This window comes from Danio rerio, chromosome 7 (assembly GCF_052040795.2).
Source record: "Danio rerio strain M-AB ecotype USA chromosome 7, GRCz13ab, whole genome shotgun sequence".
Lineage (NCBI taxonomy): Eukaryota > Metazoa > Chordata > Actinopteri > Cypriniformes > Danionidae > Danio > Danio rerio.
This window is the reverse complement of record NC_141027.1, coordinates 70,457,806-70,475,909: the sequence shown is the minus strand read 5'-3', so window position 1 is coordinate 70,475,909 and position 18,104 is coordinate 70,457,806. Positions and strand designations below refer to the sequence as shown.

The 18,104-nt window shown below is 35.8% G+C and overlaps 1 protein-coding gene across 1 annotated transcript; it reads left to right on the top strand.

Annotated features, from left to right (window-relative positions):
* The first annotated feature begins 4,733 nt into the window (after positions 1-4,733).
* On the top strand, positions 4,734-12,078 carry ccnd1 (cyclin D1). Its single transcript, NM_131025.4, is given in 5 exon segments — positions 4,734-5,210; positions 6,593-6,808; positions 7,173-7,332; positions 8,665-8,813; positions 8,897-12,078. Coding segments are annotated over 5 exon segments (876 nt in total). The 5' UTR covers positions 4,734-5,012; the 3' UTR covers positions 9,050-12,078.
* Positions 12,079-18,104: the final 6,026 nt, after the last annotated feature.

Genomic DNA, 18,104 nt, shown 5'->3' with positions numbered 1-18,104 from the left:
TTAAATCCTATAGCAGCTGTTTAAGTAGATCATTATAAATGTATGCAGATTACAAATGTTCCCACTGTTGCTGACTGAGATCCACCGAAAGCTAAAGCCAACTTACGTAATGTCAGATGTGATGTTATACTGCTAAAGTAGTTCGAAAGTTGCTAAATCTAACCATAAGATGCATTATAATGGCAATTAGGACTGTGCCTCCAAAATATATAACTTATTTTTATTTATCCTTTATTTTACCGGGAATTTCACATTGAGATTCTACCAGGGGGTTCTGGCCAAAATAGCAGCACAAAAAATTGAATAGAAGCATATGCATTTTTCTCCTTTTCCTTAGGGAAAACCATGCAACTATTTTGTACAAAATACAATGACGGGTCCGTGAAGATGCATTCGTCACAAATCATATTGCAGCCTAATATATACTCCCTAACTTTTTTTAATAAAGACAGGTTTGCATGCATTTAAAATACATCTCCATAATTTAACAGCTTTGAATTATTGTTTTTTTTTTTTTTTTGATTCAGAAGGAAGGCACTTCTTAATACGAAAAAGAAAATCCAATTTAAGCCTGAGCTTACTTAAGAGATTTTCAATATGAATATTAAAACCCAATCCAACTAATTATAAATGTGATGAAGTGTTGAAAAAATGTGGCCACAGACCACAAAACTAGTCATATATTTATATTTTTGGAAATTAAGATGTAAGTTGATAAATCATGTGAATAGATAAGCTTTTATTGATGTAGATGGGCAATTTAGCCAAGATAATTTCACTAATGGGCTATATGCACAGCTAGTGTTTTTCAGCCAATGATGAACTTCTGGTGAGAGCTTTATGTGACTTTTTTTTTATTTGATAGGTTCCCTTTTACAGCATCAATGTTGTAATGTAACTCAAATATAATCAGTTAAATAAACGTAAGCATCCATTTAATTGTTAAAGTGTAAAAAGAGACGAAACCCTGTTTAAACACAGGCACCTTCATTAGCAGCAGGCGGGTACAAAAATTCCATTCAAAATATTGGAATAAAATTAAAATCCATATTTTAAAAGATATAAATATAATTTAATGCAGTGCTTCTTGTTTGGTCTGAAACCAACTTTATAACGTGTCTCAGCCAGATTGTTTGATTGAATTGCCTCTTGTGACAGTTAAAATATAGTTTGATAAGAAGCATGAAATGTTCGTGGGCCAATGACACAACCACGTTAAAATGGTCTATACCAGTCACATTACTAATCCAAAATTAAGGTTTTATGTATTTACAGTAAGCGATTTCTAGAGAACTTTCTTCAAGGGACAAGATCTTTAATTAATATAGTAATGATTTTTGTCATTAAAAACAATTCAATCGTTTCGACCCATCCAATCTATACCTTGGCCTGTTGTTGTGGTCCAGGGTTGTAAATTTAATAAATGTATTAAATTATATATATATATATATATATATATATATATATATATATATATATATATATATATATATATATATATATATATACTAATTAATTAAACATTTATAACTCTGAATAATTTATTTATACCAAGTAAAAAAACTAAAAGTAAATAGTACACTGTAAACCCCAAAAAGTAGATAAGGTAAGGTAACTCAAACCATTTGAGGAAACCGATTGCATAAAAAAATAAAAAAAAAATAAAATAATAATAATAATAAATTTACGTTCCAAAGCTGATCCTAATGTGTACTTTGAACTTAATCCATTTGAATAAAAGAAGCAATTTGAGCACATTGAAACTTAATAAATGAAAAGAATTCAAACCAATTGAGTACTGTAAAACCCAATAAGGCAATAAGGCAACTCAAACCGTTTGAGGAAACCGATTGCAACAAATCATATGAGTTTAAAAAAAAAACTAATTTATGTAAGGACTGTGAACTTATTCAATTTAATTTGAAGTAATGAGGTATTTAATTACTCATTGCCTTCAACATTGAGTTTAAAACTTTTTAAAAGGAATATAATAAATTTCAGTAAAAATTGAGTTAACTAAACTCATTTTGTTTGAAAAAGTTGATTGTGGGGTTTTACAGTGTATTAATTTCAACTTCAATTTTGTCCAGAAAGATTTTATTATTTGCCCCCAACTGCTCTACAATTATAAAAGTTTACATTATTTACTATTTTTATGTTAGTCACTAGAAATAAAAGATTCCCATATGTTCTTTTTCTCCAAACACATACAGCCTTTGTCTATGAAGCTCAAGAAGAAATTTACAGTGTTAATGCTTTCAGGTTAGGCTAATAACTGATCAGATTAGTCCTTTGCGGACTACATCGGAAATCCACAGTAAACATCTTAATAATTTGTAAACGAGTGACTTCAACAGCGAAGTATAACTTCACATGTACATGCACTGCAGGCTATGCAGCTAACAGACAAGAATGGTTTCCGATTGGGCTGGAGAACAGCAACTTCCTATTCGCTTGCCGTACGTTTTGTAATGCACGCGCAAGAAAAACTCACATGGTCGCTCATTCATTGTTAGCAAAACTTTTGTAGCCCAAGAAAGCTTTCTGACATGTTGAAGCAATTATTTACTGTTTATTTAGTTCGAAAATTTCCTAAAACAACTTCTGATTAATTGTTTTGATAGGCGGATCTCAGAATCTTAGCAGGTAGGCTTTAAAAGTAAAAACGAAAAATGTAAAGTTTTAATACGTTTTTTTATGTATTGTAAAATAAACTGATTACTGTTACCTTTTGTTATTATTAGCCTTCTAAAGGCCTACATTTATCCTAACATGAACTCGTTCAGCTAATTTTATAATGGACATAATGAAACGTGAAAGAAAACGCATAAAAAGTCTTTGTCTTTTATGCAAAGAAAAAGAAAGTTCATAAAATATTTTTTTCTTTAAAATGCCATTTCTTATAGACGTTTAAAATAATGGTAAGTAATACAGTGTCATATAATAGCCTGATATATTATTATAGTAATCTAATAAAGTAATTTTTGATCTTATAATGAACAGCCTAAACTACTGTTTGCTATTAAATTAATTAATATATTTGCCTAATATTTAAAGAGCATTGTTGATATGTCTATATGTAAAATGACGTGTGGGGAAAAAAACTTAAATCAGTGGAACATTTAAAGTTTTTCTTGTATTCTAGTTTCTCTCTGCAACTCGTTTTGGTCTTTGTCTTTTCTGTAAAAAATAAATAAATACAAAATTCCATTATATGCATGTTCTTATAGAGGTTTAAAGTAATAGTAAATAATACAGTAGCCTAATAACAGTTGCTATTATAGCCTAAGATAATATTATACTATGCTAATAAAATAACTTTTGATCTTAGAATGAACGTACTAGCCTGTTTGCTACTAAATAAATGAATATATCTGCCTGATATATATATATATATATATATATATATATATATATATATATATATATATATATATATATATATATATATATATATATATATATATACACACACAGAGTGTTGTTGATATGCTTATGTAAATGACTTGTGAGAACACTTAAATCCATGTAACATTTAAAGTTGTTCCTTTACTCTAGCTTATTTCTGCAACTCTAAAGTTTTTTGTATTTGTCTTTTCTGTAAAAATAAAAGTTATATTTTTTCTTTCATATGCATGTTCTCAAAAAGGTTTAAAGTAATAGAACTTAATACAGTAACTTAGCTGCTATTATAGCATAATAAGCTTATAATACATTTATTAACATTTAAAGTTGTTACTTTATTGTAGCTTCTTTCTGCAGCTGAAGTTTTGGGCACAGGCAAATTACTTGTTTTACGGTATTGAAGTGGAATGTGCGGAATTTGTAAAGCTTCAATTCATCCTGAAGCGACAGCAGTGAGGTCTTTTAAAGTGAGAGCGCCCCTGTTTGATCAAACTCTATCAAACAATTTGTGTTGTTAAAGCTACAGATGTCGTGTTTAAACTTTACCGGTGAGCTAATGTTTTCTTTTAACGCGGTTTGTTTTCGAGTCTAAATATTATAACTACTTTATTGTTTGTATTATTTTATTATTTGAAATATTTAATGTTTTGGTGTACAAAGAGAAAAAAAAAGTTAAATGAGATTTAGGGAAATGTATTATTAAATACGACAAGAAGAATGCTTCACATGATTAATTTTAACAATTTATTTTGTTTATTTAACATTTCCACGAGGAGTTTTTTTTAGTTAAAAGCTCGTGCCGCAGTTCTGCCTGGCAACTGACGTGCTCCTCCATTGGTTTAGGCTAATTTGTGCTTCCTTCTTTTAGTCTAACCCCCCAAAAAGAAACAAAAAATAAAACAATCCTCCACCCAAGACCACACATTTGTTTCATATATAGCCTACTGAAACCACATTCAAGTTTGTGCAGAAACTTAGCTATATGAAACTTCATAAAGTAATCCAAAATCTTTTAAAAACATTTTAAAAGCCTGATTTTAAAAGCAGACAAGTGACTGTGACCAAATTTATTTTACAAATAAAACTTTTGATATATGCTTGTACAATTACAGTGACAAAAGTTTTTCAATGCGACAGTGTGGGCACCTTGATTTAGGCTATTATACTGCCCCCTACCAATACTAACCCAATACACATCTTCTCCCCAGTCTTTTCCACCCCCGATACCCACGACACTAGCAGCCTGCCCCCTGCGCCCCCACCCCGGCCCAGCCTACCCCCACCACCGCTTCTCCTTGGTCACTCGTCACCCGGCGTAGGACCTCCTATTTCCATAGGGCTAAAGAAAGGAGCCAAAACTGAGAAGCAGATAGTTCTTTAGATTGATCCTCCGCCCTGAGCAGACAGCCTCTCGCTCTCTCACAGGCTCGCTGCTGCTGCTTTGATCTTCCCTTAACAACAGTCACGTCATAGGGGAGTTTTGTCAAGCGGAGAGCTGCAGCGAGACTTTTAGAGGGTTCAGCAGAGGCAGCAAAAAGCATCCACGGGACCAGTGTCCGACTCGAGCTCCAGCTTTCTTACTTTTCTCACTGCTAAACACTGAAGATATGGAGCACCAGTTGTTTTGCTGCGAAGTGGATACCATAAGAAGAGCTTACCAAGACAGCAACCTGTTGAATGACCGAGTTTTACAGACAATGCTTAAAGCTGAGGAAAACTATCTCCCATCACCAAATTATTTCAAGTGTGTTCAGAAAGAAATTGTGCCTAAAATGAGGAAAATCGTCGCGACGTGGATGCTCGAGGTTTGTTTTGGATAATATATTTATATATCTCTTTTTTTTGTATTTGCTGCTACACAAGTTGCCTCACGATGATTCTGCTCTTGCTCTTTGGACTCCAAGAAGTATTTATTAAATGAAAAAAAAATGCTTTAGTGTGACTTGAGTTCATCGGCATTGCTTATCCATCCCAGAAATATCACACAGAAACACGCTGTCCGATTATTGTTGCTTATTTTTTACGTAAAAATGTTTTATTACGAAATATTAATCCGACACATGAGACGTTTTCCGTGCTTTCCGCTTTAGCCTTTTTATTTAGGGTTATTATTTTTTCATGCATGCGTTTCGTTTCTTATAAATATTATAAAATATAGATACATTTATTTATTTTTATTTTATTTTAATACCAATGTACACGTATGCATTCTCACTCGTGCCAGTAGCCTATTATACGCCATCTTTGTTGTCGTTTGCTTAAGTTTTTTTATTTCTCTAAATTCTAAAATGGAAACATAATTGACATCACCTGCATAAAAGCGCTCACAAGTTGTCTTTTAAATCACAGGTCAAACATAAATCAAATTTTTGCAAGAAAACGTAATATTTGTGTCTTAAAAGTTTTGTTTCAGTTTGTCATACCTCCTGCACGACGGTCTAAAAATATTGTATTATTTCATTTCTGAATTCAACATCGTGTTATAAACTATCGGATTATGTTAACCATCTAATAATGTGGATTTACAGATGTTTAACATTAGATTTAATGCTAAGGAATAATTTATATTAATTTATGAAACACCCGCTTCACCTAAATGTCGCATGCTTCCCTTTGTATGATGGGGCTTTGGATTTCAGTTCATTTCACGTAGTTTTTGTCATTGCATTCGAAATATTTTTGCATAATCTAATAAAGCATGAGTTACAGTACATTTACATGTGTTTAAAGTCAAGCAAAACAATTTTCGTATATTTTTAAATATTTTTTGAAAAGATGACGAACTAGAAAATTGTTTCCTGAACCGAGCTCAGACGCCACCTTTTTGCCTCGAAAGCAACGACCATTAGCATCAGAAGCAAATTGTAACATTTATACTTTGTGCAACACTTAGGATTAAACTTAAATTACTGATTAAATACTATTTTTAAGCATTTCCACGTGTCTTTTTTTTCTAATTTAACCCTTTCCACTGCACGTGTACGAATCAGCAGATGCTAAACACGTGGGATAACTCGATAAGATCAAAGCATACTGTAGCTTAAAAAATATTTGCACTTCGTTTATTTAATAAATTTCTATAAATAGTTTTTATTTTTATTTTCGATTTCTACACGTTTAGTTAAAAGAATTAGCTGCTGTTGTGACTTAATATTTATTTATCGTATGCACTTTCTTTTCTTTAAAGGTCTGTGAAGAGCAGAAATGTGAAGAGGAAGTTTTTCCTTTGGCTATGAACTACCTGGACAGGTTTTTATCTGTGGAGCCCACCAAAAAAACCAGGTTGCAGCTTTTAGGAGCAACTTGTATGTTTCTGGCTTCAAAAATGAAAGAGACTGTGCCACTTACAGCAGAGAAGTTGTGCATATACACGGACAACTCTGTCCGTCCCGGCGAATTATTGGTAAATATTTAATACTCTTTAATTTAGCAGCTTGATATTGTTTTCTAATTTTTTTGTGCTGAATTAAATTAAAATAATGCAATTGAAGGTCATTTTGCTCAAAGACCTATACGTAAAGGTATTGCATGAAACAACGAGCTAAATGAGTTTATCAAAGTGTTAAGGCACCCACAGATATCTGTAAATAACAGTACATGTTACAAATTGTTGGTGCTTTTGATGTGTGCGTTAATTGAACGTAGGCCTTGCGTTATTGTGCAATTAATCGACATCTCCATCTAGCGTTCAAAGAGTGTAAAATCTGAAATGGAAAAATCATCTGGGGCTTTATGTAAACTTGGACCATTTTATATCTCCCTCGCAGCAAATGGAACTGCTGGCGCTAAATAAACTGAAGTGGGATCTGGCCTCAGTGACACCACATGATTTCATTGAACACTTCCTTGCCAAACTGCCTATACATCAGAGCTCCAAGCAGATACTGCGCAAACACGCCCAGACCTTTGTGGCCCTCTGTGCGACAGGTATGTTTGTACTTTTGAGCTCACTTTTATTTTGTTTCGGTAACTTTGCAAAAGTTTTGAGCACTTTATCATGGTCATGCATTGAAAATCCTTCCCTCACAGTGTTTTACTTTCAGGCAGACTTCTTTATTGCAATTGAACGAGCCATCTTGCTTGTCCTAATTCCTTACTCACAGTTATTGTAAACCAGTGCGAGGCTCTGCAAAGAGAGAGGAAGTCTGTTTCCTTTTGTGGTGATTGCTGACTGCTCCAGAGCTTCTGAGAAGCCCTGCCTGCTTCACGACACCGCTTCTGTGCACACAGTGCATGTGAACCAAAAAGCGGAAGTAGTTTTCTGACATTTTCCCTGTGAAAAGGGCTTTGTAACCTGATATTTTCCCATGTCTAGACATCTTGATGTCCAGGTACCCTTTTAGTTAGAGTGTTTGCTTCGGGGTAAGGCTGCAAATCCACTTTTTGACCTTACACCTCATTGTCGAGCAACCTACAGCAGTCAGTTTATCACCTGCCTGAGTAGGCCAGTAATGTTTCAGGAAGGAACTACTTGGGTATACTCTTTTTGTTCCTTCATTTACATGGTGGGTATCACCACAGCTCGCTTCACTTTTATGTTTATGACCCGCATTTCTTTGGGAAGTAGCCTGGGATCTTAGCCAGGGAGAGTGTGGTTGGATGGATACTGGGAAGGGGTGGGTGCTGGTGAATGAAATGAATGGGCTGGGGTGAAGGCTCCTGTGCCTTTATGCTCAATTTGTCTTGACAATTGCCCTCTCGTCTCTGAGCTAGCAGTGCTAGATGACTTCCTATTAGAAAGGCAGTTGTATTTCTCTATTCTCCATGTGTGGGCAAAGTGCAAAGTGAGAATATAAGGGCAAGAGGTGGCTTTGATTTATAAGCTCTGCTTAATGGATGTGTGAGGGTTATGAGTGCTCCGAAGCCATTTTTAGGAAGTTGTTGTGATGGGTATGGGTTTTCTAATGCAGGAAATGTTCAAATCTTGAAATCCTAAGATTTCCATGCACTTTTAGTATTAACGTGCACAAAGAGGCATGATTTATGGGATGTTTTGAGAATGAGAAGGCTGTGTAGGGGGTAGCTTGCTCAGGACCTACAGCAAAGTTCTCTGCCTCCCCCGAAGGCTTTGAGCCCCGCTGCAGAATGGCCCCAAATGTCACGGACTGTCCCCTACCAACCCTGCTCTCATTATAGTTTAGTCATGCTATGCTTCATTATGAACCCAAGCAGTATTCCTCATAATGAGTTTTATTCTGTTGGCTAGTTACTTTCTGAGAACGTCCTTAGGTTTGACCAGAGTCCCCTTTTTATTTTCAGACGTCAACTTCATCGCAAGCCCTCCCTCCATGATTGCAGCAGGCAGTGTTGCTGCAGCGGTACAAGGACTGTACCTGAAAAGCACCGACAGTTGCCTCTCATCCCAGAACCTCACCAACTTCCTCTCGCAAGTCATCAGAAGTGACCCTGTAAGTAGCGCCACCTTCCATGCATTATTCCCAGCAAGTCAATTTCTGTGTCCCTGTTACTAACTTTTTACTTTCTTCCACAGGACTGTCTGCGATCGTGTCAGGAACAGATCGAGTCCCTGCTGGAATCGAGTCTCAGACAAGCTCAGCAGCACATCTCCACAGAGACCAAAAGGGTCGAGGAGGACGTGGACCTCTCTTGCACTCCCACAGACGTCAGAGACATTAACATTTGAAGGGATCGCTATTCATCTCGTGTGTGATGAATCTCTTCGTCTTTGTTTCTGATGGGTATGGGCTTTGGCCAAAGGCGTCATGGGACAAGAGGGAAAACGGGCTCCTACCTGCACCCCACCATCTGACCAATACCTCGAAAACTTGCCCACTCAGCACGCCCAAACTGTTGACTGCTGAGCGGCATCCCCTGTGGCTTTGATGACCGAGTTATCGCTGGCCAGGACCACCGGCGAATGACAGGGAATGAATGGAAATTTAAATTTTCTCCCTTGGCCACCCCTTCTATGTCCTAAGTCATAAATAAAATGGTATAGGCTATCTAGGATTTTACAAATTGTATAAATGATACAACAGTAGTTGTGACTTGCCTTGACTTGTCGCTAAAAAGACAACCATGGGTATTTTTTTATTTCAAGTGTGTCAAACTATTTTTGAAAGAGAAGAGACATTATTTTGTATGTTCGATTTCTTTCTCTCATAGACAGTACCTTGTTACACTTGCTACAAGTGCTCCCTGCTTTTTCTGCAGTCTAGCCGTGTAAATATACCCCCCGCTTGCTATGCGTTTAGTCACTTTATTATAATTCCTAGACAGATTCCCTAACAAGATTCTCTTCTCTTCCAAAATGGTTTATGTAACCTTAGTATATTTTTTACGCATGTATTTTTGTTATGATCTAGAAGGCTGTGGATTGCCTGGGGGCTGAGGTTCTAACTCGAGGCCAAACCGAACCATTTCTTTGAATTGTTGCCTTCACTGCCATTAATGTATAATGTCATCACTGCCATGACAAAATAAGCTTACGTTGTACCTGCTCCCCCAGCAGTGCAGTCCACAGTCCGCTTTGTGTTTAGATTCATGTATTATCTAAAAACCATTCCATTTAAAAAAGAAAAAAAGCACTTTCAGTCCGTCGTTTAAGGCTGACTTTTAGAGAAAAAAAAGAAAAAGAAAGAAAGAAATCCACAGTTGTTAAAACAATGGGGGAAAACATGGAATGGAGGAAAGGTTGATGGAGCAGGTCTCTTTATCTATGGTGTTAGTGGTCTGTTAGAGAAAGGTGAAGAGGGGGACATTTTAGAAGATATTTGCTCTTTGAAGGCTTTTGAAACGTAAGCCTGCGGTATAGTACAGCTACCGTGACACATTAAGAGTGATATAAACACTACGATGTTAAATCAAAGATTAAGAACTATTTATTTTATCAGTTCCCCTCTTACGGCCAGTATGCACGGATGCCCAAGTGTACCTATGTTTGAAGTATGTATAATGACCCGCTAGTTGCTAACTCGTGACACCATAGTTAAAGTATTTTTGATGTACTCTGGTCTAGTAATTGTTAAAACAAAAGTTATGGCTTCAAGTAGATTTTGCACAAACCCAGAGACGTCAGTTGTCTTGTGGATCTCTGGAAGATGATGAGGAGGAGGAGAGATGTTAGAGATGGCAGAGAGAGGCAAAAAGGGTGATGGCTGGACATCAAAGAGTAAAAGCAGAACTGAGACATTTGTACCGTGAGGAAAAAAGAGGAGAACCCGGGAGAAGACACTCCTCATTTTTAGCTGCTATGTAGGGATTTCCAGCAAGTATGAAACTTTCAAATGGAAAACAACAAAAAAGAAAAAGACATGCTTCTTTCTCTTGTCTTGTTTTGCTGCTATTTTTGGTTTTGTTTATATGAAATGTCAATACAATGTAATAGGTTTTAATTTTCTCATAGAAAATTATATTATTGACAACTTTGGTTCCTTTGGTAGTTTTTTTTATGTGATCAATTTTTGTTAATGTGATTTCTACGCTATGCTATTCCCAAAACAAACAAAAAAAAAGTCAAAAAAAGGACAAAAAACAGACGAAAAAATAGTCAAATGTTCCTGTTATACCCACAATACCTCAAACCACAGTCGTGATTTAGCGTTAATTTAGTCTGGGATTTTTCTTTAGTTATATTTTATTTGACTTGATTGTTTTGTTGCCTGTTAGTTCTGTTGTAAAATGCGAATGATCATGTTAATCATCATCCTACTGGGTCCTGATGCGAGCAAGTAGAAAGCACATTGAATGGAATTGGTGCCATAAACTCTTTTGAGTTTAGTATTTTTTTTTTTTTTATAGCTGTTTCATTAAAGGAGACTATATACCCTTTTCTAGCCCATCTTGATGAGTTTATGAAGCTTTTATTTGAAACAAATCTGAGTGACTGCCATGCGTACTTACAAAGCCATAGTTTTGTCTTGTAGTAATTTAACACGGTGCAGAAATTCATGTATAAGTGGCTGCCTGTCTTGTTCTGAACACAGGAGACCTGGCAGGTCCCCACCAAGTCGTTGTCTTAATAAATGTGACGCAGCTACAATCAGCAGTGATGTTTCCCTTCATCTTTCTTCGCATAAAACCCATCAAATATGTATTCTGGTAAAGATCCTCGTATTCATTGCTGATGTGATCCTTTACTTTGTTGGTTGGGTAGTTTCATTCCCTTTTGACATGGTGCTGCTAAATGTTTGCATTGAGTCTAGAAATGATTTGCTGAAAGAGATGCGGTGATAAGCTAGAAATGATGGGAGAGGAGATTCAGGACCCAGAGGACACAGATATATTATCCTCTGTAGTATCAGGAATACTTTTTTTACCTCAAGGTGGGAAAACAAAAATACAACTGAATCGGCATGTAAACACACCTGTCATGCAATCGAAGAAAGGAGACTGCGGAGGTCCCAAGCTTTTCTCTTGAATGTGTTGAGGGGGAACTGAGAAGCGACTGACTGTATCCTCACATCCCCGCACGGTAAATGCTTGGCCCCTTTGTCTCAATTCTGTTGTAAACAAATCTGTAGTCTTTTAGTTTAATGTCATATTCATTCCCAAGGATCTAAATGTATTGATCCTGAAATACAATGTCATGGTTTGATTTTTTTGTTTTGTTTTTTATTGTTCACAAACCGGTCACTGGTCTGAAATGCACAATCTTGCTGACTCATCTTAGACATGAGGTTAACTAGAATAAAACTTGAGCTTTGAAAACCACTTGTCTCGTGTGATTTGTATTGAAATTGTCCATACAGCTGAAAAATTAACATTTTGGTATCATTTACTCAAGGACACGCACCTTTTGTCAAGGTTTTAAAGCAACTTTATTATCAGTGAAACCTTATCATTCAACAAAAGGTACTTTAAGTGGAAAAAATGTTCTTTAGATTGTTGAAATGTTCTTTATACGCTTATAATAGAAACTAGTTATTTTAGGTACTGTTTACTAAAAGATTCAACATTTAAATTTCTTCACTGGCACATATAATTCAAAGTAGGGCCTTTAATATCCAAATAAATCTTCCAGTACACAAAAGAACATTATAGTGTATGAAAGAAATATCAAATCAAAGAAAAGTTTTGGAGAACCTAAAATATTTCTGATACACTATACTTGTGTCTTAGTTACAGTGTAACTATGTTTGGGTAACATTAATTACATCTACATTTACACTCAACTTATTAGAACCTGGTTGGACCCGATTTTGTCTTCATTACTGCCTTAATGCTTCATGGCATAGATTCAGCAAGGTACTGGAAATATTCCTCAGAGATTTTTTATGTGTTATTATGCTGGAAGTAGCCATCAGAAGATGGGTACACTGTTGTCATAAAGGGATGGACATGGTCAGCAACAAAACAGGTAGGCTGTGGCATTGACATGATGCTCAATTGGTACTAATAGGCCCAAAGTGTGCCAAGAAAATATCCGCCACTCTATTACACCACCACCAGCAGCCTGAATCGTTGATACAAGGCAGGATCCATGCTCTCATGTTGTTGAGGCCAAATTCTGGGCCTACCATACGAATATCACAGCAGAAATCGAGACTCATCCGACCAGGCATTGCTTTTCCAATCTTCTATTATCCAGTTTGGGTGAGCCTGTGTGAATTGTAGCTTTAGTTTCCTGTTCTTAGCTGATCGGAGCGGAACTAGGTGTGGTCTACTGCTGCTGTAGCCCATCTGCTTCAAGGCTGAATATGTTGTGCGTTCAGAGAAGCTCTTTTGCATACCTCAGTTGTAACGTGTAGTTATTTAAGTTATTGTTGTCTTTCTATCAGCTCAAACCTGTCTGGCCATTGTCCTCTGACCTCTGGCATCAACAAGGCATTTGTGCCTAAAGAACTGGTGCTCACTGAATATTTTCTCTTTTTCAGACCATTCTTTGTAAATCCAAGAGATAGTTGTGCATGAAAATCCCTTCTGAAATACTCGACCAACACATTTGGCATCAACAACCATGTCACTTTCAAAGTCACTTAAATCACCTTTCTTCCCCATTCTGATGCTTGGTTTAAATAGCAGCAGATTGTTTTGACCATGTCTACATGCCTAAATGCATTGAGGTACTGCCATGTGATTAGGTGATTAGAAATTTGTGTTAATGAGCAGTTGGACAGGTGTACCTAATAAAGCAGCCGGTGAGTGAACTTACTATATGGTTAAGATCAGCATGCAGGTTAGATTTTGGGTTAGTTGCATATGATTTCCATCATTAATTGTAATTACTAAGTCCATGAATTGTGTAACAAGGAAATTAAATGCTACATGAAATCTGGCTATATGAAAACTAAATATTATTCATTCAATCGGAATGAATCGCCAACTTATCCAGCATATGCTTTACACAGCAGATACTGTACCTTTCCATCTGCAACCCAAAACTGGGAACAAACTAAATATTCAAATATCAAACATCAAAATTTACCCAAGCTATTTGGCAAAATGTAAGAATATAAAATAAATAACATTTTCTGGAACTTGCCTACAGTCTTAAAAATAAAGCTTTCAAAAAATTTACTTATTCTTTTTTTTAAGTTGAAGAAAGAACGATTTCCCCTTTTCAGTGTAAAGAACATTAAAAAATTTTTTTTTTTACAATAAAAGTCTTCAATGCCAATAAAGAATCTTTATTTTTAAAAGTTTATTTAGCTTTTGTTGAAAATAAAAGTGATTTATGATGTGAATTCAAAGATTAACATCAACAAGTTTTTATTTTTGCCTCAAAACTTAAACCAAATCCTAATTATCCAGGAAACATAAGATCTGCAAGATGTGTACAGGTAAAATACTTACGTTTTCTCGTGAGATCAGGCTGGACAAAACAGACTCAGAAAAGAAATGTTTAGAGAAAGTTTATATTGAGCCTTGCTAAGGTGAGAAAGGATTGTTCTGTTGAGAAAATAAACGTTGTTTTCTCATGTATCAAGCAGGTGATACCTTTTTTTTTATTGTCAAAGTATTATCTGGCATCCCCGGCAGACAGTCTTTGATGTTCTGCTTTGAGACACACTGCCGACGGACTTGCAGGCTTCAGTAAGGAGACTGCAAGAAAGCAAGAACTCGGACTATTTCACGCACCTTCGCTACTGACTGAGGTTTGAGATAATACTGTGTCTTTGGCTTTTGACATCTCAGTGTCTGCGGTTTCAGATGAAGGAGCAACATTGCTTCCCTCATACACACTGTTCCAAGGGCTAAAGTTCTACTTAAAGGTTTGCTGTACAAAACCTTAATGTGCCAGAGATGAAAAGGGTTTTGGAGCTTGAAACCCCTGTTTTGTCTTTGACACATAAAGATTTTTATTTAACCAATAACCAGTTAAACTGTATCATAATATATATTTTTCTAATAGACACTAACTAAAGTGTCATTTAATTTAATTATAGTTATAGGGTTAGTTCTCCCAGAAATTAAAATTTACATACTTTTTACTCTCACTCAAGTAGTTATAAATCTTTATGAGCTTCTTTCTTCTGTTGAACACAAGGGAATATACACTTATGAAAGGCAAAGGCCTCTAGATTAGACTTATTTTACTAAAATGAAATATGATCATGCCTTGATTTTTAATTATTTATTTAGGACAGTAGTGTCTGACTTTGCTCAGACAAAAGTCTTAGCACTTAACATAAATATAGTACAGTATAGAATATAAAGTCATGGTGCAGTGGAAAAAGAATGAATATTGTGTATGACTCTCATGTGCTTGGACGACTGCATCCACACATCTCTGCAATAACTGAAATAACTTATTAATAAAGTCATCTGGAATGAAAAAGAAAGCATTCATGCAGGACTCCCAGAGTTCATCAAGATTCTCTGAATTCATCTTCAATGCCTCCTGCTTCATCTTACCCCAGACATGCTCAATAATGTTCATGTCTGGTGACTAGGCTGGCCAGTCCTGGAGCACCTTGACCTTCTTTGCTTTCAGGAACTTTGATGTGGAGGCTGAAGTATGAGAAGGAGCGCTATCCTGCTGAAGAATTTGCACTCTCCTGTGGTTGTAATGTAATGGGCAGCACAAATGCCTTGATACCTCAGGCTGTTGATGTTGCCATCCACTCTGAAAATCTCTTGCATGCCTCTATACTGAATGTAAGGCCAAACCATGATTTTTCCTTTACCAAACTTGACTGTTTCTGTGAGAATGTTGGGTTCCGATTGGTCTTCTGCAGTATTTGTGGTGATTCAGATGCAGTTCAACATATAATTCATTGGAAAAAGCTATCTTCTGCAACTTTTCCAATTGATCAACTAATAGTCAAGTAATTATTTGTTGCTCTTACAACTGGGATCAACCACAAGACTTGTCAGGTAGTGTAGTTTGAAAAAAAATAGACTTCCAATGTAGGAAAAAATGATACTATGAAAGTCACAGGTTACGTGTTGTAGCACTTTATGATACTGTCTTGTTTCTAATTTCATAGCTATTGCATAAAGTGAAAAATGATAGATAATCAGGTACTACCCTTTACCCTGATCCTATACCTTAACTCATTACCATTACCTAAAAATTACTATCCTCATTTACTCACCCTTCACTTCTTCCAAATCACTTGTTGTTATTTGTTTTTCTAACTTTGGCTGTCAATGGTTGCAGGTTTCCAATATATCTTTGTTTGTGTTCAACAGGAAAAAAAACTCAAGATAGGTTTACAACAAGTCAAGGGTGAGTAAATGATGATGTGCACGGTTCGTATAGCATAATGTGATTGCACCCTTAGTTCCAACCCCACTAAAACACACCTAAACCAGCTAATCAAGCTCTTTCTTAGTATACTAAAACTTCCAGGCAAATATGTTGAAGAAAGTTGGAGCTAGACTATGCAGGACACTGCCCTCCTGGACCGAGTTTGGACACCCCTGTTCTAGAAAAGAGGCACATTTCTGAGGTCAGACACTGATGTTGGAAGAGATGCCCTGGCTCACTGCCTTCACTCATCTCAATAATGTTCCATCGGGTTGAGATCAGGATTCTGAGCTGGCCAGTCGAAGTTCTCACACCAAACTTGCTCAATCTTGTCTTTATGAACCTTGCTTTGTGCACTGATGTGCAGTCTTGTTGAAACAAGAATCCCCATAAACTGTTCCCACAAAGTTGGAAGCATTGTGCAAAATTTCTTGGTATGCTGAAACATTAAGTGTTCCATTCTCTGTAATTAAGTTGCTAAAGCCCAACCCCTAAAAACACACCATAATCCAAACTTTGCACAATGCAGTCAGGGAAGTACCATTCTTTTGGAAATTACCAAACTCATCCATCAGACGTTTTGACAGAAAAGCATGATTCTTCATTACAGAGCACACGTCTCCACTGCATTCCACACTTTGCATTGCAGTGATGTAAGGCTTGGAAGAAGCTGTTCAGTCATAAAAAGCCTATTCCACTAAATTCCATGCAGTGTTAAACTATACAGAGGGCAACATGTTTGGAGGTCTGTAGCTGTTGCCTCTGCAGAAACTTCTATACACTGTGCCCTTCAGCATGACCACACTCTGGGATTTCACATGGTCTACCATTTCATTGCCTAGCTGCTTTCACTTTCACCTTTAAAATACCACTAACAGTTGATTGTGGAATATTTATATGGAGAAAGTTTCATGAACAAACCTATCACAGTACCACACTAGATTTCACTGAGTTCTTGAGAGTAGGCATGGGCCGGTATAAGATTTTTGACGGTATGATAACCTAGGATAAAAATATCACGGTTTCACGATTTTACGGTTTTGTGATTACTGCTCTAAAATATATTCTTTTTATAAAACAAAAACTTTTTTCCCCTTTAAACACAATATATTTTATTCAAGAAACATTTTAAATATTTTGGAACAGAAACTGTTAGAACGGCATAGCAGAAAATTTTGTCGGCTTTAAAACCTTGACTTTTCCAAACTACTGTATACTTATCGACCGTTATCGTCCTATGCCTACTTGAGAGTAACCCATTTGATCTATAAATGTGTGTATAATCAGTGCATGCCTAGGTGCTAGATTTTATACAACTTTGCTAATTGAAATGATTGAAAGACCTATATGCAACTATTTAGAGGGGTGCCCCCCCAAAAAAAAAAATTGGCAATGACGAAAAAAAATGTATGTGATCATTAAAAATAATGTGCATATTTTCCTTTAAAAATGTATATTTTTCCACAGAATTTATTTTACACCTGTTCGTCTGCATAAAATGTTCCCAGTCTGTTACGATCTCTGTTTTAAGAGCAAAACTTGTAATGCCACTTTTTCTCATGTATTTTGGTTCTGTGTTTACATCCAACCATTTTGGAGAGGGGTTCATTCTAAGATCCAGGAGAAAATTGGAAAACGATTTTTTGTTGAAAGAGATTCTTGAAGACTCAGAGCTCAAACTTCTGTTTACAACTCTTGCATTTCTGGCTAAGAAATGTATATTACTAAAATGGTCTACTTCTCAGATTCCAACTATTTCCATGTGAATTTCTCAGTTGTCAGTCTTTCTTCCTTTAGAAAAATTAACTTATGACCTCAACCACAAATGGGACAAATTCAGGAGACTTTGGGGATCTCTCCAATCCTTTCTACATAAACTCTAATGTATTTTTATTTTATTTTATGAAGAGTTTTTATTTTAAAGAGTTCTAGCTTCTTCTGTTTTGCTTTGATAATTAATTTTTTTAATTATTGTTATTATTTTTATTTTTTAAATCTACATTTTTTAATGTTTATTTCATTTGCAGCACTTAGGGATGGTTTG